General features: G+C 42.8%; 1 protein-coding gene across 1 annotated transcript in view; it reads right to left on the bottom strand.

The window, feature by feature from the left end:
- The window catches only part of LOC101736529 (homeobox protein MSX-2), a 36,000-nt gene extending 13,538 nt beyond the window's left edge, over positions 1 to 22,462 (bottom strand). The window contains exon 1 of the mRNA XM_004927198.5: positions 21,434 to 22,462. Coding sequence (XP_004927255.1) covers positions 21,434 to 21,830 — 397 coding nt within the window. The 5' untranslated portion in view covers positions 21,831 to 22,462. The remainder of the gene's footprint in view (positions 1 to 21,433) is intronic.
- Positions 22,463 to 23,305: the final 843 nt, after the last annotated feature.

Raw genomic sequence — 23,305 nt, 5'->3', positions numbered from 1 at the left:
CTCCAGTAACCACTTAACACCAGGTTGGCTGTGAGCTCGTCCACCCATCGAAGCAATAAATAAATAAAAGTGTACGTCACTTTAAATCGCGTGGGTGGATACGCTTGGTGCTTGGCATTGGGATGAGAGGTAAGTTAAATAATCTTTAATTGCCTTGGTAGACAGAGAAGCCTATGACCGACTTGCTCAGCATTGCTAGAGATATAACCAAGCCGCTACCGCTGAGGACTTTCTTAGAAACGCAATTTAGATAAACGCAGTTATAATAGTATAAAGTCTGTTTCGGTGTCATAGCGGGATCGTCGCAAACAATTCTTCAGAGCACTCCCCATGGAAGATACGGTACAAAGAGAACAGAACTGAGAGAACTGAAGTCCCTCCGTAGACCGGGAGACTCCAAGCGGTTCGCAAGGATGAGGTTATCGATAATCCGAAAGGCCCTGTTCGTGTAGGTTCAATTGAAGTAGCTGGTATTTGGGACGTGCTGCCTGGAGATGGGAGCAGTACTCCAGGCCGAATCAGTGCTTCGTAAATACAAGCCTTTGTTCAGATGTGGAGCACCGTTCGAAACGTCGATCCTAAGAATTCCACTATTCCCGGAAGATTGCAGAGAGACTCTTTGCAACCGCGTAAGCCTGTATCTTCAATGAGTTAAATTGAGCTCACTTCAGGGCTCAAACTATTTCCATACCAAATTTGGTCAAAGACTATGGTTTAGGCGTGGGTGCTAATAACATATCCAACCCAGACGACGGGACAACGCAAAGCCCTCGTCGCCCGAAACGTGTCTGTCAGATCCTTCGGATCCGTTCTCGGTGCTTTTAGGCTCTTCAGGCACTGGTCACCATCCTCGTCGAAATTATCGGTGACAATGAAAAGTTCGACGAGCGAACTAACCCATAGACACTGATTTTCTCGCCGGATATTCTCAGTGGGTCGCGATTCCAATCCGGAGGTAGATTCTGCCAAGCACTCCTCTTGTTATGGCCAGTGTTAGCAAATTCTCTCAGGCTGAGCCCGTGAGCTTACCTAGGGACATTTTTCTTACTTACGTAGGGAAAAAGGAAAATTCTTTGGAAGGCGCAAGCAGCGTTCGTAAACGCCTCCACGATGAAAGAAAACACAAACATGAAACACGATGAAAGAAAACATTGTGGAATTATAAAGAATCCGGTTAAAATTCGCATAAACTAATACTGCCACACAACAGTTCGTATTTAAAGGTTGAACCCCCGAAATTATTTCTTTCTTTTTAGAGCCAGTGTTAGAACATTCTTTCAGGTTGAGCCCAGCGAGATCACCTATCAATCACAGCAGCCGCTTGGCCTAGAGAGAATAAGCAGAGCAAAAAAAGGTTTAGAAACGTTACAGACAGTCAGAGCTATTTTTGTCATTCCGATTCAGGCACCCGTCGCGTGCTGACGTGCTCATCGACCGTTCGATTGCCCGACCTCGGTTCGGGGCACATCTGGCGTCCAAGTGTTTTTCTCGGAAGTGACTACCTGTGCTAATTGCGTCGCATCGCCATCTGTGAGCGGGCGGACCCCTAAATTCCAGGAATTCGTTCGGTAACTTAGTGGCCCGTTTGCAAGCGGACGGCTGTGTGCCGTAATTAATTGCGATTATTACAATTTTTGGGGCCTCGCCGTAAGGCGAGTGTGTTTTTAAAGTCCCGGGGCAGCCCCCCCTGGGCACTCGTCCATTATAATGGAGTCCACGGTCGATCTGTTTGCAGAATTTCTTCGCCTTAGGTACCCAACGCTATCGGCAGAATTTTTAGAATTCAAGACCCATCACGCAGCGAACTCGCCGGCAATCTCCGTCGCCCCCGTCGCTCCTGCGTCGTCCATCGCCGTCTCCGTCGCGCCCGCCGATCCCGTGTCCCCGATACTCGCGCCCAAAACTTCTGCGTCGACCGTTGCAGCTTCCGCCCCAACCGTGCGTTCGTCGGCGGCCTACGTTGCACCCGTGCGTTCGTCCACAGCCTCCGTCGTGCCTGCGTCGTCCACTGCGCCCGCTAAAACACCCACCCGCAGGTCGCCCGCGCTCTCCTCATCCGATTCAGAGTCTGACATGGAGGTCGACCCTTCCCCCGCCGCCGCGACTGATGGATTCACAGTAGTCCAAAAAGGTAAAAAGCGCGCTGCGGAGGCCCGAGCTCCCGCGGCCGCTAAAGTATGCAAAGCCGCGAACGCGTCGCGTCCCCGCCCTCCAACCCCCGTCGCTCCCGCTGTCCGTGCCACATCGTCGCCGCGTCCAGTGGCACAATCTAAAACTCAGACCCCTCCCCCGGTAATCCTTCAAGAGAAGGCAGCTTGGGACCGAGTTTCCCTGGCCCTTAAGGCCAAAAATATTAATTTTGTCAGCGCCCGTAATCTCGCCAACGGGATTCAAATAAAAGTAACGACACCCGACGACCATAGGGCCCTCTCAAGTTACCTCCGAAAGGAGCGTATAAGTTTCCACACTTATACGCTCCAGGAGGAGCGCGAACTCCGCGTTGTCATACGTGGAATCCCCAAGGAGCTAGATGCCGATCTCGTCAAGGCTGATCTGATAGAACAAGGCCTACTAGTAAATTCCGTGCACCGCATGCACACCGGCCGCGGTAGGGAGCCATACAATATGGTTCTAGTCGCCCTCCAGCCTACCCCCGAGGGTAAGCACATTTTTAACATACAGACCGTCTGTAAGCTCTCCGGTATCGCCGTCGAAGTCCCCCATAAAAAAGGCACTCCTAGTCAGTGCCATAACTGCCAACTGTACGGGCACTCTTCCCGTAACTGTCACGCGCGCCCCCGATGTGTTAAGTGTTTGGGCGATCACGCCACGGCCCTTTGTACTCGCGACCAGAAAACCGCCATCGAACCACCTAGCTGCGTCCTGTGCCGAACACAGGGTCACCCCGCGAACTACCGTGGATGCCCCCGAGCTCCAAAAATAAATCGCCGCGTCGCCCGCCAAAACCGCCTCCGAGCTTCCCGCCCAGACATCAAAGCCTCAGCATCCTCTGTGCCGAAGGCTAAGCCTGCCTTCGTGCCGGCGCCGGTGCCCAGCGGCTCGGCCTGGGCTAAACCGTTGCCGTACACGAACACGGCTGCAGCTCCTCCCTCCGCGATTCGTCCCGCCCCCGCGATACGTCCCTCCCCCACAATTCGTTCCTCCCCCGCGACCAGCACTCCGACCGCGTCCGATAATCTCGCTCTAGCGATCGACTTTTTTCAGTCGATCAACTTTGAGCGTGTTAACGCTTTGGGTGACGCCATTCGCGCCGCCTCCACTGCACAACACTTCATCGCCGTTGTGCAAGAATACGCTGACGTATACGCGTCGTTAAATACGTACGTCCTCCCCTCACTCCGCCGGTAATCAATGGCGTACATTAGTAGAATAAAGCCCTTATCGGTAACGATAGGATTTTTTAACGCTTACGGTCTCGCAAATCAACGTGATCAGGTTTGTGATTTTTTGCGTGACCATCAAATTGACATTTTCTTAGTGCAGGAGACCCTACTCAAGCCCGCGCGTCGCGACCCTAAAATCGCGAACTATAACATGGTTAGGAACGACAGGCTCACTGCTCGTGGTGGTGGTACCGTCATTTACTATAGAAGAGCCCTGCATTGCGTCCCGCTCGATCCTCCCGCGCTCGCTAACATCGAAGCATCAGTGTGTCGAATCTCACTGACGGGTCACGCGCCGATCGTTATCGCGTCCGTTTATCTTCCTCCGGATAAGATCGTTCTAAGCAGTGATATCGAGGCGCTACTCGGCATGGGAAGCTCTGTCATTCTGGCGGGCGACCTAAATTGTAAACACATCAGGTGGAACTCACACACCACAACCCCTAATGGCAGGCGGCTCGACGCGTTAGTCGATGATCTCGCCTTCGATATCATCGCTCCGCTAACCCCGACTCACTACCCGCTAAATATCGCGCATCGCCCGGATATACTCGACATAGCGTTATTAAAAAACGTAACTCTGCGCTTACACTCGATCGAAGTAGTTTCAGAGTTAGATTCAGACCACCGTCCTGTCATTATGAAGCTCGGTCGCGCTCCCGATTCCGTTCCCGTCACGAGGACTGTGGTGGATTGGCACACGCTGGGCATTAGCCTGGCTGAATCTGATCCACCATCGCTCCCGTTTAGCCCGGACTCTACCCCGTCTCCTCAGGATACCGCTGAAGCCATAGACATCGTAACGTCACATATCACCTCGACATTAGATAGGTCATCGAAGCAAGTTGTGGCGGAGGACTTCCTTCACCGCTTCGAATTGCCCGACGATATTAGGGAGCTCCTTAGAGCTAAGAACGCCTCGATCCGTGCCTACGATAGGTATCCTACCGCGGAAAATCGTATTCGAATGCGTGCCCTACAACGCGACGTAAAGTCTCGCATCACCGAAGTCCGAGATGCCAGATGGTCTAATTTCTTAGAAGGACTCGCGCCCTCCCAAAGGTCTTACTACCGCTTAGCTCGTGCTCTCAAATCGGATACGGTAGTAACTATGCCCCCCCTCGTAGGCCCCTCAGGCCGACTCGCGGCGTTCGATGATGACGAAAAAGCAGAGCTGCTGGCTGATACATTGCAAACCCAGTGCACGCCCAGCACTCAATCTGTGGACCCTGTTCATGTAGAATTAGTAGACAGTGAGGTAGAACGCAGAGCCTCCTTGCCACCCTCGGATGCGTTACCACCCGTCACCCCGATGGAAGTTAAAGACTTGATCAAAGACCTACGTCCTCGCAAGGCTCCCGGTTCCGACGGTATATCTAACCGCGTTATTAAGCTTCTACCCGTCCAACTCATCGTGATGTTGGCATCTATTTTCAATGCTGCTATGGCGAACTGTATCTTTCCCGCGGTGTGGAAAGAAGCGGACGTTATCGGCATACATAAACCCGGTAAACCAAAAAATCATCCGACGAGCTACCGCCCGATTAGCCTCCTCATGTCTCTAGGCAAACTGTATGAGCGTCTGCTCTACAAACGCCTCAGAGACTTCGTCTCATCCAAGGGCATTCTCATCGATGAACAATTCGGATTCCGTGCAAATCACTCATGCGTACAACAGGTGCACCGCCTCACGGAGCACATTCTCGTAGGACTTAACCGACCAAAACCGATCTACACGGCAGCTCTCTTCTTCGACGTCGCAAAAGCGTTCGACAAAGTCTGGCACAACGGTTTGATTTTCAAACTTTTCAACATGGGCGTACCGGACAGTCTCGTGCTCATCATACGGGACTTCTTGTCTAACCGCTCTTTTCGATATCGAGTAGAGGGAACCCGCTCCTCCCCGCGACTACTCACGGCTGGAGTCCCGCAAGGCTCCGTTCTTTCTCCGCTCCTATTTAGTTTATTTGTTAATGATATTCCCCGGTCGCCGCCGACCCAGCTAGCCTTATTCGCTGACGACACAACAGTTTACTACTCAAGTAGAAACAAGTCCCTAATCGCGAGTAAACTCCAGAGTGCAGCGTTAACCCTCGGACAGTGGTTCCGAAAATGGCGCATAGACATCAACCCAGCGAAAAGCACAGCAGTGTTATTTCAAAGGGGAAACTCACCGCTTATTTCCTCCCGCATTAGGAGGAGAAATATCACACCCCCGATCACCCTCTTCGGCCAACCTATACCCTGGGCCAGGAAGGTCAAGTACCTGGGAGTCACCCTGGATGCATCCATGACATTCCGCCCGCATATAAAAACAGTCCGCGACCGTGCCGCATTTATTCTCGGCAGACTCTATCCCATGATCTGTAAGCGGAGTAAAATGTCCCTTCGGAACAAGGTGACACTTTACAAAACTTGCATAAGGCCCATCATGACTTACGCGAGTGTGGTGTTCGCTCACGCGGCCCGCACACACATAGACACCCTCCAATCCCTACAATCCCGCTTTTGTAGGTTAGCCGTCGGGGCTCCGTGGTTCGTGAGGAACATCGACTTACACGATGACCTGGGCCTCGAATCGATCCGCAAACACATGAAGTCAATGTCGGAACGTTACTTCGATAAGTCTATGCGTCATGATAATCGCCTTATCGTTGCCACCGCTGATTACTCCCCGAATCCTGATCACGCCGGAGCAAGTCACCGTCGTCGCCCTAGACACGTCCTTACGGATCCATCAGATCCAATAACTCTTGCATTAGATACCTTCAGCTCTAACACTAGGAGCAGGCTGAGGAACCCCGGTAACCGTACTCGTCGAACTCGACAAAGAGGTCGACGTGCAACCTAACCCATGCATCAGCCCGCTGAGTTTCTCGCCGGATCTTCTCAGCGGGTCGCGATTCCGATCCGGTAGTAGATTCATTCGCGAAGCAGCTACTCTTGAGCTGTTAGGTCTCCTTCGGAGGCGCTCGGGTAGCTGTTAGCAAATCCCACCCCTCCAGGCTGAGCCTTTGCTCGCCCACCTGTCCTGGTGAAGCTGGAAAGGCCTCCGGGCCACCAGTAATCTTTCAATCATAAAAAAAAAAAAAAAAAAAAAAGCTATTTTTGTATTAAGAATATTGCTAGCCATGTTTCGTATTAATACCGTATACAATTCAATTCCTTAAATTTTATTACTGGAAGGCCCGAAAGGTAGATGTACCCACCCGGCCTTCTTCTTCCTATTTGTACACTCTTGACAGAGTGGTCGTGGTCATGCACCAGTCGGATCGATACCGATGCTCTCGCGATGCGACGCCATGTGGCACGGTGTTCCGCAGAGTGAGAGCAGTCGTTTATAAATGTTGGAATGAGTCACTGATTTTATGAGGTCGGTCCGTCGTGTTGGAGACTAATGTCCAGCCTACTTCCTGCCATTAAGCAGTAATGCGTTCCGGTTCGAAGGCTGGAAACCTTTGTAGAAATTGAGAATCAGAACTCATGTCTCGAGCTGGGTGGCACTATTTGCGTTATTCATGTATGTGGGCTCCGGTAACCATCTAACACCAAGGAGGCCGTAAGCTCGTCCATCCGTAGTCCACAGAACCAAAAAGTTTTTTTTGGCGGGGAACTAAAAATATCTTTGATGTTTCAAGGAAAACAAGTTTTTGAAGTTCATTTGTCCTCACATTGTTGGATTGTGGTCGATTTTTTTTCAGAGTTTTTATTTTTATTTTTATTGCCCGAGTAGGCAGAAGAGCGTACGGCCCACCTGATGGTGAGTGGTTACCGTCGCCCACGGACTTCAGCAATGCTAGGGGCAGAGCCAAGCCGCTGCCTACCGCTTAATATTCTCCACAAGCCTCGTTTGAAGAAGGACATGTCATAGCGCTCAGGAAACACCGTGGAGGGGACCTCATTCCATAGCCGGATGGTACGTGGCAAAAAAGACTTCTGGAAACGCACTGTGGATGACCACAGTGGCTCCAGGTAGTATGGATGAACTCTACTCCGGTGGCGGGTGGTGCGATGGTAAAAACGGGAGATGATAATTAGTTCATGGGAAACTTGGCGTTAGGTGGTAACCGTAGTGCATAAATACCACATCATGAACCATGCAACTCCTTTTGAACCACGAAGTGAGGCCCTAGTAGTGCTTGATATGCAATTGGAATGAAATAAGTAATACGAGGGCTGCACTAAAAGTATCGGGAATGGAATATTTCCACTGTTCCTGTCATATTAAAATCTATTTAATTGAAAACTCCTTGGTTTTAAAAATCAAATACCATTTATTTATTTAAAAAAAGACTCTCGGTCTTGTCACGAGGTTTTGTCAAACTTGTTTAGTCGTTGAGAAAATGGAATTGACTCGAGAAAATTCAAGAGCGATGATTTATTATGACTTTCGAAGTGGTTTAACACAAAAACAGTGTGTTGACCGGATGATTTCTGCATTTGGTGATGAAGCCCCATCCAAAACCACAATTTATCGCTGGTTTGCTGAGTTTCAACGTGGACGTGTCAAGCTCAGTGATGATCCCCGTCAAGGTCGTCCAAAAACTGCAGTCACCCAAGAAAACGTTGATGCTGTGCGTAAGCTGATTGAGGAAGATCGACATGTGACATACCGCGAAATTCAGGCAACTTTAGACATTGGCATGAGTCAAATACAAATAATCTTGCATGAACAATTAGGTGTAAAAAAGTTGTTTTCCCGATGGATACCGCATTCGCTCTGTGAAGAGCAAAAAGCGGCTCGCGTTACTTGGTGCGTCAGAACTCTCGAAAGATTCCACGCAGGATCCTCAAATGCTGTATACAACATTGTATCAGGTGACGAATCCTGGATATACACGTACGAACCCAAAACAAAAAACCAGTCACGAGTTTCGGTGTTCGAAAATGAGTTAAAGCCAACAAAAATTGTTCGTTCACGGAGTGTTGCAAAAAAAATGGTGGACACGTTTGTCTCCAAAACCGGCCATATTACGACTATTCCTCTTGAGGGACAAAGAACGGTTAATGCAGAATGGTATGCTAGCATTTGTTTGCCACAGGTCGTTTCTGAACTCCGTAAAGAGAACTGCAACCGCCGCATCATCCTCCATCACGACAATGCGAGGTCTCACACCGCGCACAGAACAAAAGAGTTTTTAGAGCAAGAAAACATAGAATTATTAGACCATCCGCCGTACAGCCCCGACCTAAGCCCTAATGATTTCTGTACTTTCCCTAAAATAAAGAATAAATTGCGTGGACAGAGATTTTCATCACCTGAAGAAGCTGTGGACGTCTACAAAACGGCTATTTTGGAGACCCCAACTTCCGAATGGAATTGTTGCTTCAATGATTGGTTCCATCGTATGGAAAAATGTGTCAAATTTCGCGGAGAATACTTCGAAAAGCAATAATTACATTTTTAAATAGTAATGTTGTGTCACTTCGTTAATTCCCGAAATTTTCAGTGCCGCCTATGTATAGTGATGTGATGATACGGCATTCAAATCCCGAATACAATATGGTAACCATATTCTTAAAAACATATGTGCCTAATACGCGTTTGTTGATAGCTTCCAAAGCAAATTAAAAAGATCGCCTAATAACAATTGATTCGACAATTTTTTTTAAGTTGTGATGTGAATCCAAGTAGAAGACTGACGTCTGCCTATTTTCGCTGTGATGCAACGAAGTGTTCCGGCTTCCAAAACGGGTGAGTCTCAAATGAGTCTCTAATGATTTGTGGCGAGAATATCACGTTGCGTCTACGGGCTCCACCGCCGGTGTCTACTTAGTACAACGAAGCCTGTGAGTTTGCCTCTCTCTTCATCTTCATCGATACAAACCAGCAACTTTACTTCTGACAGATGACGGATCTCACAAGATGAACTACAAGCCTGAATGCTCGAGAAATAAAAAAAAATCTCACCAAGTGTTTACGAGTTTATTTATTTATTTATTTAATATATTTTGTACACACAGCTGTTAGAAAAGACACGTCAATAAGGATACAGAGTACAAGGGCACTACTTATTTCATGCTGAAATCTCTTCCAGTAGGCCTACTACTTTTAGTAGTAGTAATAGTAGTAGTAGTTTTTTAGTTACGCAAAAATGATACTGTCGCTTTTAATTTAATCTTAAACGTTAATACCATTTAAACTTTATTTCCGATCTCTCGGACTACTAAGAACCAATAAAACAGGCCGTGGTACCCGAAATTAGCAGCAAGGTTTCACATAGCCATTCCGGTCTAATAGAAATTGCTCGGTTTTCCATAAGCGCGGTGCAATTACCGATACCGCCGTAGCTCGATACGATATAAGTATTTGTGGAGTAATTACTAAACGATTTTGCAATCGTTATCGTTTTCATCGCAACAGTGTTAATGAGGTCTTTACGAAATTCGGATTGTCGATAATCCCATTCTCACGGTTCGTTTGGAACCTCTGGGTCTGCGGAGGGACTTCGGTTCCCTCTGTATTTTGTATCGTATGTTCCATGGGGAGCTCTGAGGAATTGTTCGAGATGATACCGGCATCTCGTTTTTACCATCGCACCGCCCGCCACCGGAGTAGAGTTCATCCATACTACCTGGAGCCACTGCGGTCATCCACAGTGCGTTTCCAGAGGTCTTTTTTGCCACGTACCATCCGGCTATGGAATGAGCTCCCCTCCACGGTGTTTCCCGAGCGCTATGACATGTCCTTCTTCAAACGAGGCTTGTGGAGAGTATTAAGCGGTAGGCAGCGGCTTGGCTCTGCCCCTGGCATTGCTGAAGTCCATGGGCGACGGTAACCACTCACCATCAGGTGGGCCGTATGCTCGTCTGCCTACAAGGGCAATAAAAAATAAAATAAAATAAAAAAGTATTCCCCGAGATGTTTCAGGAGGGTCTTGAATCAATTTGAATCAATACCGGTTAAGTTGTCGTAGTTTCGAATAAATCACAGAAATGTGTTATCTATTTCATGAATAGTAGGAGCTGGTCTGGCGAGCTTACTGCCCAGCTGATGTTAAGTCATATAGAGCTCATAGATGGCAGAGCGTAAATTCTGCAACTGGCATTGCGTTATGAGACCGTAATTGATTAGTACGGTAGTGCTAACGATAAAAGGGTCACTAACTCACTTAAACTTCGCGACAGAAATAGGACACAAGTAGCTACAATTCGATCGCGGGGTTTTACAATACATTCCCTGTAATTAACATCAATAACACTATTTGGAAACTTATGACCAAATTTACTTTTATTATTTATATATATATATATATTTTTATTGCTTAGATGTGTGGACGAGCTCACAGCCCACCTGGTGTTAAGTGGTTACTGGAGCCCATAGACATCCAAAACGTAAATGCGCCACCCACCTTGAGATATAAGTTCTAAGGTCTCAAGTACAGTTACAACGGCTGCGCCATCCTTCAAACCGAAACGCAATACTGCTTCACGGCAGAAATAGGCAGGGTGGTGGTACCCACCCGCGCGGATTCACAAGAGGTCCTACCACCAGTAAAACTTAGGAACTATATTAACTTTTTTAACTTAGGAACTATGTAGTTGATTTGCCCAATAGCTGAAGGAACTGAATGAACAACACGTTTGTCTATAAGAAGGAGCAAGGCACGTTTATTAACTAGTGTATCAGTTATGATGCGAAGGAAAAAATTGAAATATACGATCGAACACAAATAAGGGTTTTTATTTCAGACGGCGCCACGAGAGATCATATTCTAGACAAGTTCACTGTAGATAAGTCGTGTTAAAGCGAAGTTTTTCTTGTTGGGTAAATTGCTATTAGCCGCAACGTAATCAAGTTTTCCGGCTTGGAAAATAATTTTAACATTTTAAAATTAAAATTTTAAATTGAAAAATTTATTAGCAAAAAGTTTTTAGTCCCAAACTTCCTGTTCAAGCATCTGGTAGGTAAATTTAGTAATTAATAGCTAAAATTATCCGGAATCTATACTAATACATATTATAAAGAGGAAAGATTTGTTTGTTTTTTTGTATTGAATAGGCTCCGAAACTACTGAATCGATTTGAAAAATTCTTTCACTGTTTGGTAGCTAGTCTATTCCAAATTCCAATAATGTAACCGAAGGTGTAAAAAAATTACCTAACATATTCTTTACATCGCGTGCCCTGCGAAAACTATTGATGATAGAATTAAATAATGTACTACGACTTTGTAGAACACATTATTATTTATAAGAAGTATCGCGACAGCATATGTCTAATTATTCTAGTTATGCCGCAATAAGTGTTCTTTTATTTAAAAAAAATAAAACAACGTCAAATATCCTTGAAATTTTTGTTAAATGACCGAGCGGATCCGGAGCGGGCCACTATAATAAATAATGAGAAAAATAACATTCGTTCTATTAGTAATAAGCGCAAAACGATATTGGGTTTTGCCAAATTAATTTAGATAAGTGAATTTAAGTACCTAATAGGTACATATAGGATTTTAATTATGTTCATGCGGCTTAAATGATTTTTGTTACGTTTTTAAATATTTAATGGATAATTCCAGAAGCGACAGCATCTATATTATAATATCTGCAGGGCCTGGTGGCTAGTTAAGCTTAGAATATGGCCAAATCTCTTCACACACAACAAGTCTATTTTTTTTTGTCCTTTATTGATACATAAAACAAATTTTTACTGGTGGTAGGACCTCTTGTGAGTCCGCGCGGGTGGGTACCACCACCCTGCCTATTTCGGCCGTGAAGCAGTAATGCGTTTCGGTTCGAAGGGTGGGGTAGCCGTTGTAACTATACTTGAGACCTTAGAACTTATATCTCAAGGTGGGTGGCGCATTTACGTTGTGGATGTCTATGGGCTCCAGTAACCACTTAACACCAGGTGGGCTGTGAGCTCGTCCACCCATATAAGCAATAAAAAAAATTTACAACCATTGAAATTATAAGTTCAAATATTTAATATAGCAATCTGGATTGTAATTCAAAACAGGTGCATACTTGTCGATCTCTCTCTTGTCAATACACAACTTAATTGCACTAAAGATCTACATTGTTGCCAACGTAGCATATTCTTGGCCTTAAACAAAAATTCTTTTCCTTTCATTTCTCCATCGATTCCGTATCCTTCATCATAAAATTCCCAATAAATAGCCGTGCACTCGTTAGTTCGGTCTGCGATGATTTACCGCTGTTTAGCCGTTGAAAAAGCTGCAAACTAAATTGACAGATGGCGCCCCGTTGAACTATGCGTCGGCAATTAGTGCTTCTTGTATCGTATAGTCATGAGGCAAGTGGTGTGCACAGAGATTTCCAACAATGTATCTGTTATATAATAAATGTGATCTAAGGTAATTGCCTAGCTGAATAGAACGATTGATTTTAAAAGTTCTGTTTTATAGATGGCTTGAAAATTTTCAGCTAACTTTGGTGCTTTTTTGCGTTTTGTAATGTATGTCTTTGTTATAGAGCACAAATTTAACATTATCAATGTAACCTTCAAATGAGACTCGGTGTATCCCTGTCTTTCTGTGGTGTTCTAAAAGGTGACTAAGGCGAAAAGGCGACTTCATTGCAGAATGGGCAGCGAGTATTAGGTATACCAGAGTAATAGGATCTCCCAACGGCATTTATTGGCGGGCTGGGGTATTTTTTAATTCTTTGTGGAACAAAGTTCCTTATGGGACGATGCGGAGGAGTACCCTAACCGGGAAAAAACGTCCGTAACGTAAATTTTTTATTATTTATGTATAGTCTTAGTATGATGGCTATACAGTGTCTAATGTATAGTCTACATGATGACGGTTATTATTATTATTCATATAAATAGCTGTTTCTTTGTATATTATTATTGTATATTTTTTATAAATTATTGCGAATAAAATAAAGTTGATAACTTTGTAAAGTAGTTTTTTTTATCAATAAAAAATCATAATAAAAAATGTATACCCGAATAATTATTTTCTTTATACCTCGAATGGAACTAAAAATTAATATTTTTATAATAAGGAGCTTCGTTCCTATCCGGTGTCCCACGACACCACGCATCTTTTTTATTTTATTTTATAGATTAGGTATGTTTGATGGACAACAAGAGATGCGTTCATTAATAGAAATTTGTTTAAAAAAAAAACGTGTGGAACTCGGGAGCTGCCGCGGTAAAGTTATTGCATAGCATTTTTTATCATCCAAACTAATTTATTTTATTTTTCAATGATTATTATTCTTATTATTATTATTTTTACTTTTAGCCATTCTTAACTATAATACTAAATTGTGTATTTTCATGTGTTTTTATATATTATTACTTTACATGTATATTATATTGTGTGTAATTATGTGTATGTATGTATGTATTTTACTATTTTATACATAGGTATATTAAATTGTAGTATGTTTATTTATGCATACAAAGTCATATGTAATCTATATAAGTACCTATATTTAACATTATGTTTATTCTATATTATTGAGATGTTATTTTAAGGAAGATTTTTGTTTTGATTTTGTTCTTTTTTTGTTTTGTTGTTGTTGTTTGTTATTCTTTGTTAATGCACCTATCATGCATTATCTCTGCACCACCCTATGGTCGACTGGAAGAGAATGCCCATGGCATTAAGTCCGCCTGTGTACAAGTTTTGTGTTGTGCATAAAGTATAAATAAATAAATAAATAAACACTGGTGAAAACGCTTTAATGCAAATTTTACTCAACAAGTATACTTTCTAAGCATGTCCAATTAAAATTTGTATAAAATCGAAAGAATTATCCTGTTTAAATGGTGATCTGTGGTCAATTAACTTGCATAAACGCATGTCAAGTAGAGACAACCCAAAATGAATTCTGCATCTCACTGGACAGCTTATTTCTGCAGGACATTCTGTTCTGAAAATAGCTTGTCATATTTAGTATATTGCACAATTTAAAAAAAAAGAGTGTGACGTCATTTGGAACCAAAATTAAAGCTAAACTAATCATACAAAGCAACTAGCCACTAATGACATCATGTACTATGGTCAGTGTTTATTAGCTTTTAGCAAGAAAATGCTATTTTTTTGTTTTACTTTGTGATTAGTGTACTCTGATCACGCTCGGTTACGATTGTTGATTCATTAATAAAATATAATTATTTGAAGTTCCAGCAATAACAGTAGCATATTTCATCACAATTGAATCTTTATTCTTAGGAATAGGTAAAGTATTTATATACTTAGTCTGGCCATAAATACTGTTACAATTAAAAATAAACAAAAGATTACATTTGAATTTGGAATCTGTCATTTTTATATGATTGCTCAATGAGTTTTCTCATTTTGGCGCCAATACATTGTACAATATTTTGCGATATTAAAATGGAGTGGGGTGATAAAGAGAACCGAATCGCTGTGATTGCATTACACAAAGTAGGTATGGAGCCAAATGCAATTTTTAAAACTCTTCATACGCTTGGTATTAGTAAAAAGTTTGTATACCGGGCTATTAATAGGTGCAATGAGACCTCCTCTGTTTGTGACAGAAAAAGATCTGGCCGTCCACGCAGTGTTTGTACGAAAAAGGTGGTCAAAGCAGTAAGGGAAAGAATTCGAAGAAATCCTGTCCGAAACCAACAAAAATTATCTCGGGAGATGAAGATAGCACCTAGAACCATGTCGCGTATTTTAAAAGATGACTTAGGACTTACAGCCTATAAGAGACGTACTGGTCATTTCTTAACTGATATTTTAAAAGAGAATAGGGTGGTAAAATCGAAACTACTACTGAAGCGGTAGACAAAGGGAGGTCATAGAAAACTTTTGCTTACTGATGAGATTTTTTTATAATTGAGCAACATTTTAACAAACAAAATGACCGTATTTATGCTCAAAGCTCTAAGGAAGCTTCCCAATTAGTCGACAGAGTGCAACGTGGGCACTATCCGACTTCAGTGATGGTTTGGTGGGGTATTAGCTATGAAGGAGTGACTGAGCCATACTTTTGTGAAAAAGGTATCAAAACATCGGCACAAGTTTATCAAGAGACCATTCTTGAGAAGGTAGTGAAGCCCCTTAACAACACCATGTTCAATAATCAAGAACGGTCCTTCCAGCAAGACTCGGCGCCAGGTCATAAAACTCGGTCTACGCAGTCTTGGTTGGAAACGAACGTTTCGGACTTCATCAGAGCTGAAGACTGGCCGTCGTCTAGTCCCGATCGTAATCCGCTGGATTATGATTTATGGTCAGTTTTAGAGAGTACGGCTTGCTCTAAACGCCATGATAATTTGGAGTCCCTAAAACAATCCGTACGATTGGCAGTGAAAATTTTTCCCATGGAAAGAGTGCGTGCTTCTATTGATAACTGGCCTCAACGTTTAAAGGACTGTATTGCAGCCAATAGAGACCACTTCGAATAAGCTTTTTTATACTTTAAATTGTTTTATATTTATGTATTAAACTAACACACTGTAAAAGTAATAAATGTTATTTGCAATAAAAAAAAAAAAATTGTAACAGTATTTATGGCCAGACTAAGTACATATATAGATAAAAGAAAGTCGTTTTGATTTATACAATTTTATAATAAAATAAATAGTTCATGACAATTGTTTTTCATTGATCGTTTTAATATGTTGTATTAAGAGTCCTTTTAACATTTTTTAAGAGTGTTTTGTTATTGGTGTCCGATTTCCTATTGCGTACGCCTTCGTTCCGGCCACGGATCGATTTCTCTTATCGTATTATTATTCGTATTCGTAATCGATGCGTGTACCCTTATATTATTGTATTGAATTGTATTTTATTATACAATGTGCAACTTTTGTATAGGGAACCGTAAGTTTTATCGATTGATTAATAGTTAATCGATTATCTATGATTTTTATTGGTGAGTATATGAGTTCTGAATAATTAGGTACGTAATTTTACTGGTGGTAGGACCTTTTGTGAGTACGCGCGGGTAGGTACCACCACCTTGCCTATTTCTGCCGTGAAGCAGTAATGCATTTCGGTTTGAAGGGCGGGGCAGCCGTTGTAACTATACTGAGACCTTAGAACTTATATCTCAAGGTGTGTGGCGCATTTACGTTGTAGATGTCTATGGGTTCCAGTAACCACTTAACGCCAGGTGGGCTGTGAGCTCGTCCACACATCTAGGCAATAAAAATAAAAAGAAAGGTACTTGAGACCTTAGAACTTATATACAGGTTGGGTGGCACATTTACGTTGTAGATGTCTATGTGCTCCAGTAACTACTTTTAACACCAGGTGGGCTGTGAGCTCGTCCACCCATCTAAGCAATAAAAAAAACCTAGTAACTGTATTAAAGGTGGAAAAGTTTTGATAAATTCTGAATTGCTGGCAAAATGGAAAGAAAAAGATCCCGAGATGTTTGCTCAATTCTAGCGTATTGCCGCTATATACCTACGTCGTTCATAACAAAATTAGCTGGCGCATTTATTTTTGGGTCAGGAGGTAATAGTCGGAGTGTCACCTACGCATTGGGATCGGTTGGTATGTCAAAATTGAACTGACTAAGCTGTCTATTACTCAAAAACCTGAACAATGATATGAACTTCCAATATAGTAGGCTGGGGGCAAGGTAACGCGATTCCTGCAAAGACCACATCTCCTCACAACTCTGCCCCCATGGAATGGATGGCAATTCGTACTGTTGGTATAATACTCTGCTGGTTCAGAATTAGTGTCGGTCATCCGGTAACAGGTTGCATTTTTCCAAAGCATCTACTGCCATTGTCCCTCGTAATCACGAGATCAAAGTCACGTCATGACTATGATTAGAGAATTAAGTAGATGCTGGTTCGGATTCGCGAAAGCGTACCGGAGCAACAGTAAAATCATAGGCCTCCCTAAACCCTGACTCAGTCGGGTATATTGGAGAATTAAGTTTTCTAAGTCGAGATGCGAAGCATAGCTTAAGGTAACACATCCTCGTATTTGTTAATTAATAAAATGATTAATAGTGCGTTGTCAACGCCAACAAGTTTCTTATATTAATGACATTTGCTCATGTAAGGTGACAATGTTGCACGACAGTCGGTATGTTTGACTGGCGACAGGAGATGCATTCATTAATAGAAATTTGTTACAAAAAAAATCGCATAGTGAACGATTAATGGTGCACATATTGAACTGGATTATTCTCATAGACTGCCAATTAATAGATAAGAAAAAAAAAACGTATAAAAATCGTGTCAAATCGTATGTTTGTTGACAGATATTTTAGATTCTGATAAAACGATAAGAACTAATTTGAACTAGTTTTACGGTTCAAACTTGTGTTTTTATTTTAAAAAAAATCGATTCTATAAAGGCTCGTTGTCTATTTTATTTTGTATCTATAAAACCCAAGAAAAATCTTTTATAATTCATCTCATGCCGCTACTGTCAACACTAATACTATGGACGATATAAAACTTAGTTTAAATCATTCTAGTGATGCGGCAGCTATGAGAGTTATAATTACTGGCTCTAAAAAGAGAGCACATTGTATTGAACAATGACGTCATTGTTCTTATTTGCAACGCATATTCAATATAAAAAATCTCTAAATGGGAAATTAAGTAAGTAATAAGCCACATACGTTTCCAAGTATGAAGAAAAACCTTGTAAAGGTGATGTCACATTGTAAGTATGCACTTTAAAAACAGGTTATTCTTATTTGTATTTGTGACACAATGTGATCCTACAGGTTGCCATCACTGTTTTAAAGGTCAACTATGACCGTCCTGGATGATATCGTTAAGTTCGCTCAATGTAATAATCTTGTTCATTTTTAAGTAGACCTTAATCTTTTCTCCAATTTACCAATGAATGGCCTAGAAATGATTGATTAAGGAATATAAATAATAAATTTCATTTATTTTCCTTTCTTGATACTATCTCTTTTTTTTATTTTTTTTTTATTGCTTAGATGGGTGGACGAGCTCACAGCCCACTTGGTGTTAAGTGGTTACTGGAGCCCATAGGCATTTAGAACGTAAATGCCGCCACCTACCTTGAGATATGAGTTCTCAGGTCCCAGTATAGTTAAAACGTCTGCCCCACCCTTCAAACCGAAACACATTACTTCTTCACGGCAGAAATTGGCGGGGTGGTGGTACCTACCGGTGCGGACTCACAAGAGGTCCTACCACCAGTAATTACACAAATTATAATGAATGTAATGATCACTACGCATACTTGATCCGGCAGACTGAAAGGCAGTCGCCGTCACCCTAAACGCGTCATTTCGGATCCTCTCTATCCACTCTCGGTGTTTTTAGATATTCCAAACACCGGTCTGCGTCTTTGTCGAAAGTGTGTGACGAAGGGTTTGACGTGCAACATAACCCACAAACTTAACCCATTGAGTTTCACGCCGGAACTTCTCAGTAAATCGCTATACCGACCCGATGATAGATTCAGCGAAGCACTGCTTTCGCTAGGGCAGATGTTAGCGAAGTCTCCTAAACTGAGCCCCGGTGAAGCTAGTATAACCACTAGAGGTTAAAAAAAATTAAGATCACTGCCTTTCAACAATGTTATTAATACAAAAGTGTTTGCCAGTTTGTTCTTTATTCAGACGGCAATCGATTGATATGCTTTTAGTGACAGTGCCAGTGAATGTGGTAATTTTAACGAGCTTTTATTAGTTTGACGTGTATCGTATTTTGTAGGTAGCGATTTGACTGTGCCCCAGTCTTTTTTCCCCTACCCCAAAGTTACACCCGGACGGGTGGTAGGTGAGCTCTCAGGCTCAACTTGAGAGTATTTGCTAACATTAGCCCTAGCAAGAGCGGTGCTTCGCAGAATCTACCACTGGATCGGAATCGCGACCCACTGAGAACATCCGACGAGAAACTCAGTGGGCTGTATCTGTGGGTTAATTTACTCGGCGAGACCTTCGTCGCAAGCGATGGGTTCGGCGAGAACGGTGACCGGTGCTTGAGAGGCCTAAAAGCACCGAGAGTGAATCCGGGGGTCCGACAAGATATGTTTCGGGTGACGTCAGCTAATCTTTGCCGCGTCGCGGTCGGCTAAGCCCCTGTTATTGCTGACGTCCATGAGCTAAAACGACGGCTCACCTGATGATCAGTAGTTACCATCACTCTTGGACATCAGCAATGCCAGGCCATAGTCAAACCGCTGCCTACCGCTCAGTACTCTCCGTAAGTCTCGTTTGAAGAAGGAGATGCTGTGACGCTTGGGAAACAAAAGTCAGTATAGAGTTCAGCCTTAATAATAAGCCTTAGAGCATACTTAGTAAATAATAGGTCTATGACGTTAAGTAGATGAGCAGTAGTATATTATTGTATTCAATAAAATTCATTGTATGCAAAGTGATGACGCATTTGAACCGAAATCTACGCAAACATTCATATAATTTATAACGAACATACCCCATTAATTAAGTGAACTAATTATAATTACGGTTCAGTGAATAATAACGGGTTAATGTTTATTCAAGATAAATTTAGTACATTTCATTAAATTTGTAACATTTTAATTCATTTTGATTGGAGTTTTTATGGATCGCAGCGTGTTTTACAAAATTAGATAGGTACTTAGACAGAAATATCGGTATATACTTAGCAATGTTTTTTTTAATATAAGCGAAAAACTCATATGTAGGTATTATTTGATACTAAAATAAATACATTTTATTTATAGTACAAATTAAATCGATGCTTCATTATACACCAGCCTACAAACAAGCATAAACGCATGTCATTGTCTTTTTTTTCCTACTTTTTCTGATAGCCTTCAGAGGCTATTTCAGCTTCTCCTTGACGTGTAGGTGAGATCACGGGGCTCAAACCGGGAGTGTTGCTAGCACTGGCCCTAGCAAGAGCAATGTTTCGCAGAATCTACCAGCGGATCGGAAACGCGACTCACTGAAAAGATCCGGCGAGAAACTCAGTGGGCTGTGTCTATGGGTTAATTCACTCGTCAAGCCCTTTATCGCAAGCGACGGGTTCGACGAGGACGATGACCGGAGGTAGTCCATTAAAGAGAAACACTATAATTGGATAAATTGGTATAAAATGTGTCGCATCTTTAAAAGTGCGGCTGATTCGCGATAGAATTAGGCAATATAGGGTATCGATCTCGGAGGGATCTTAATACACGCTACCACTAGTACAGGATTACTGGAATGACGTGTCATTGTGAAAGTGTTTATGTAAGATTGTACGTAATCGTCCTTCAGTCGTGTTTCTTGTTTCTAAGGGTCGTGACCCCCATGACTTTCGTCTTCATGATATTGAGTCACCTCATCCGGTCTTCGGCTACTTGGAGAGCATTCTGTGGGTAGTGCAGGTCTGGTCAGACCGACACATTAGGCTCGGACTCGGGATCTATTTCCTTCCACTTTGCCAATCACCAGTTGTTCAAGAATGTCTCTGACTTTTCAGCACGTAATATGTTTTGTCGAGTAATGTAATGTCGTTAACTTAATGGTGTTTGAGTCATTCAAGATATTGTCAAGAAAACATGAAATTTTCACTTTTCAGATTATTTCTCAAGTACATATTTGGTTTTGTTATGATTTTTGGGTTTTCCCATAACACACTTTTAAGATAGCGAGGACAAAATTCATTAAAATAAATATTTTTTAAATTGCTCCTGGTCCGTCCTGGTTTTGATTTTGTTGCAAATCCATCTATAAGGCTTATATTTTTATTGAAAGCTATACAGTTGGAGATATATTTGGAGGGTTTTTACATTTAATATTAGGAGAATTTCAACGTTGCTTCAAACTCAGCTGCGTAAAGCTAATGATGAATGTTTGCTTTTTGATAGAGTTACTTCCAAAGCGTATTATTAAATTATGTCGATTGAATTTTAATTTAACTTAATAAATTGATGTTACAGGTGCCTACGTAATTTTGCGTATTTACGATAAAGCAATTCTATGTCAGATGCGATAGGTAGACCCGCAAATTAATCTATCAACAAAAGAAAGTTTATTAACGTTTTTGCGAGGCACGCAATGTAGCGCAAATTACTGACGAGAGAGGTCATCGGCCTAGTGTGACGTAGAGGGGTCTTAACTTTGTTTAATATTTGAACTAGTGTTGTAACTTACTATTCGGTGAGCCGGCTCGGAACATTGGGTTAGGGGCCATCCAGGGGAAAGCGCCGAAGGGCCAGGCGGGCGGCGGCGCCGGTCCCTGGTACAGGCGTGGCAGTAGTGGCTGAGGGACCACGACGCCGCTTCTATTGTCCATCTCCTCTCCATCATTGTTGATCTCTCGGTCGTCTCTGTCATCGCCCACGTTGTACTCCACGTCTTCGATGTCAACATCGCTCTCATCGGTTTCCGGTGCGGCCTCATTGCTGTCTGCTGGACTGTGGCTTGGGCTCGTGTCTTTGGGCGGTGTTTCGTTCTTACTGCCGAGTAGCGAGTCTACGCTGAAGGATATGCGACCCTTCCCGCCGCTTTCGGCGGTGTCGGCGCGCTCGCATTCGAGCGAAGTCTTCATTTCATCTGCTCGATGTCATGACACACGGCCTCCTTCAGTTATTTCTTCCGGCGCCACTCATACTGACATTACACGGCCAGATTGAACAACGCTTATTATAATTGTATTCGATTTTATAAATCGGTTTCCTGTTGTAATTCTACTTTGTTTATCGTAAATCACATAATGCTTACGTAGTTCGCGCTGATTATTCAATAGGCTGCTTAAAATTTTTAATTTAATTATATACTCGTTTTTCTGATTGTGTCAAATACATCGTTCAAGTTCATTATAATTTGCATTATTACATATGTTTATGGTTGATTTGCGTAATTCATTATCGATCGTTTATACATTGAGTCTTATTCAAATTACACTGTTCACAGAACTAGATGTTTGTTTCAGTCAATCGAACGTCACCGGTTGAACTTGATTCAGTCACCGAATTAACTAGCACAGTTTGGCAACACTAGAATATTTCAAATTGGAACACGGCTTCATTCCAAATTGGAATATAACGCGGTCCGTTGGCGGCGCGTTCGGTAACTTGCGAATAGGTATCGGCAGCGCGCAATATCTCCACGTACGATTCGCGTGGAAGCGCAGTGAAAATCGCGCTAGCATTGGGGCGCGAACCGCGGCCGCGACCCGCCTCTCCGCACCGGCCGACAGAGACGCAGATACACACCGAGGAATTTTAATAAGCGACGCGGAGCGAATGAGACGACGATACAATCCGACATGTGTGTAAACGCGATATTCGGTAGGCGGGGTCCGTCGCGCTCAAATTAATAGTCTCTGTGGAATACGCCTTATAAAAACTCTTTTCTCCTTTCGATTTCCGTCTCTATGGTTCTTAAAAAAAAGTCGCATTTCGATTGTGTGCATTTAAAATAAAATGACGTAACGGATCCGAACGAGTCGGATCACTGCGGCTATTGTGTTGAATGAAAAAGGAGTAAATAGACGTTCTGTGTAGGCGGCGTAGAGGGGACTTTACGATTTAATTATTCGCGAATGCGGAGGCATTTTGTAGCGAGCTAATGTCTCATTGTCTCATTATCGGGCGGGCCGGCCATGTTTGATTTGTTTATGACGCGGCCCATAGGTGAGAAGTGGCGTAACTGTATCGTATTGTGGGCTACACGCGATGAGCTAGTCTCTAGGCGTTTCGGTTACAACCGGGAGACAGCTGTTCTCGTGTTCCCGACCGGAGATTTGCACCGCTCCGGCCGGATGCGGCTTCGCTCCACATTTATTTGAAGCGTACACGTTGCCCGTAGGATTTGTTGTGCATTTCGTCATATCATTAATTGCAATTAGAATTTGAAGGTTTGAATATCGTGTTTATTTTATTCTGTCGCGAATCGTAGATGCAAGTTAAACTACTTTTTTTTTTATTGCTTAGATGTTTGGACGTGCTCACAGCCCACCTGGTGTTAAGTGGTTACTGGAGCCCATGTACATCTACAACGTAAATGCGCCACCCACCTTGA

This window comes from Bombyx mori, chromosome 26 (genome assembly GCF_030269925.1).
Source record: "Bombyx mori chromosome 26, ASM3026992v2".
NCBI classification, from domain to species: domain Eukaryota; kingdom Metazoa; phylum Arthropoda; class Insecta; order Lepidoptera; family Bombycidae; genus Bombyx; species Bombyx mori.
The sequence above is the reverse complement of the archived record's forward strand: the minus strand, read 5'-3'. Positions and strand labels throughout refer to the sequence as shown.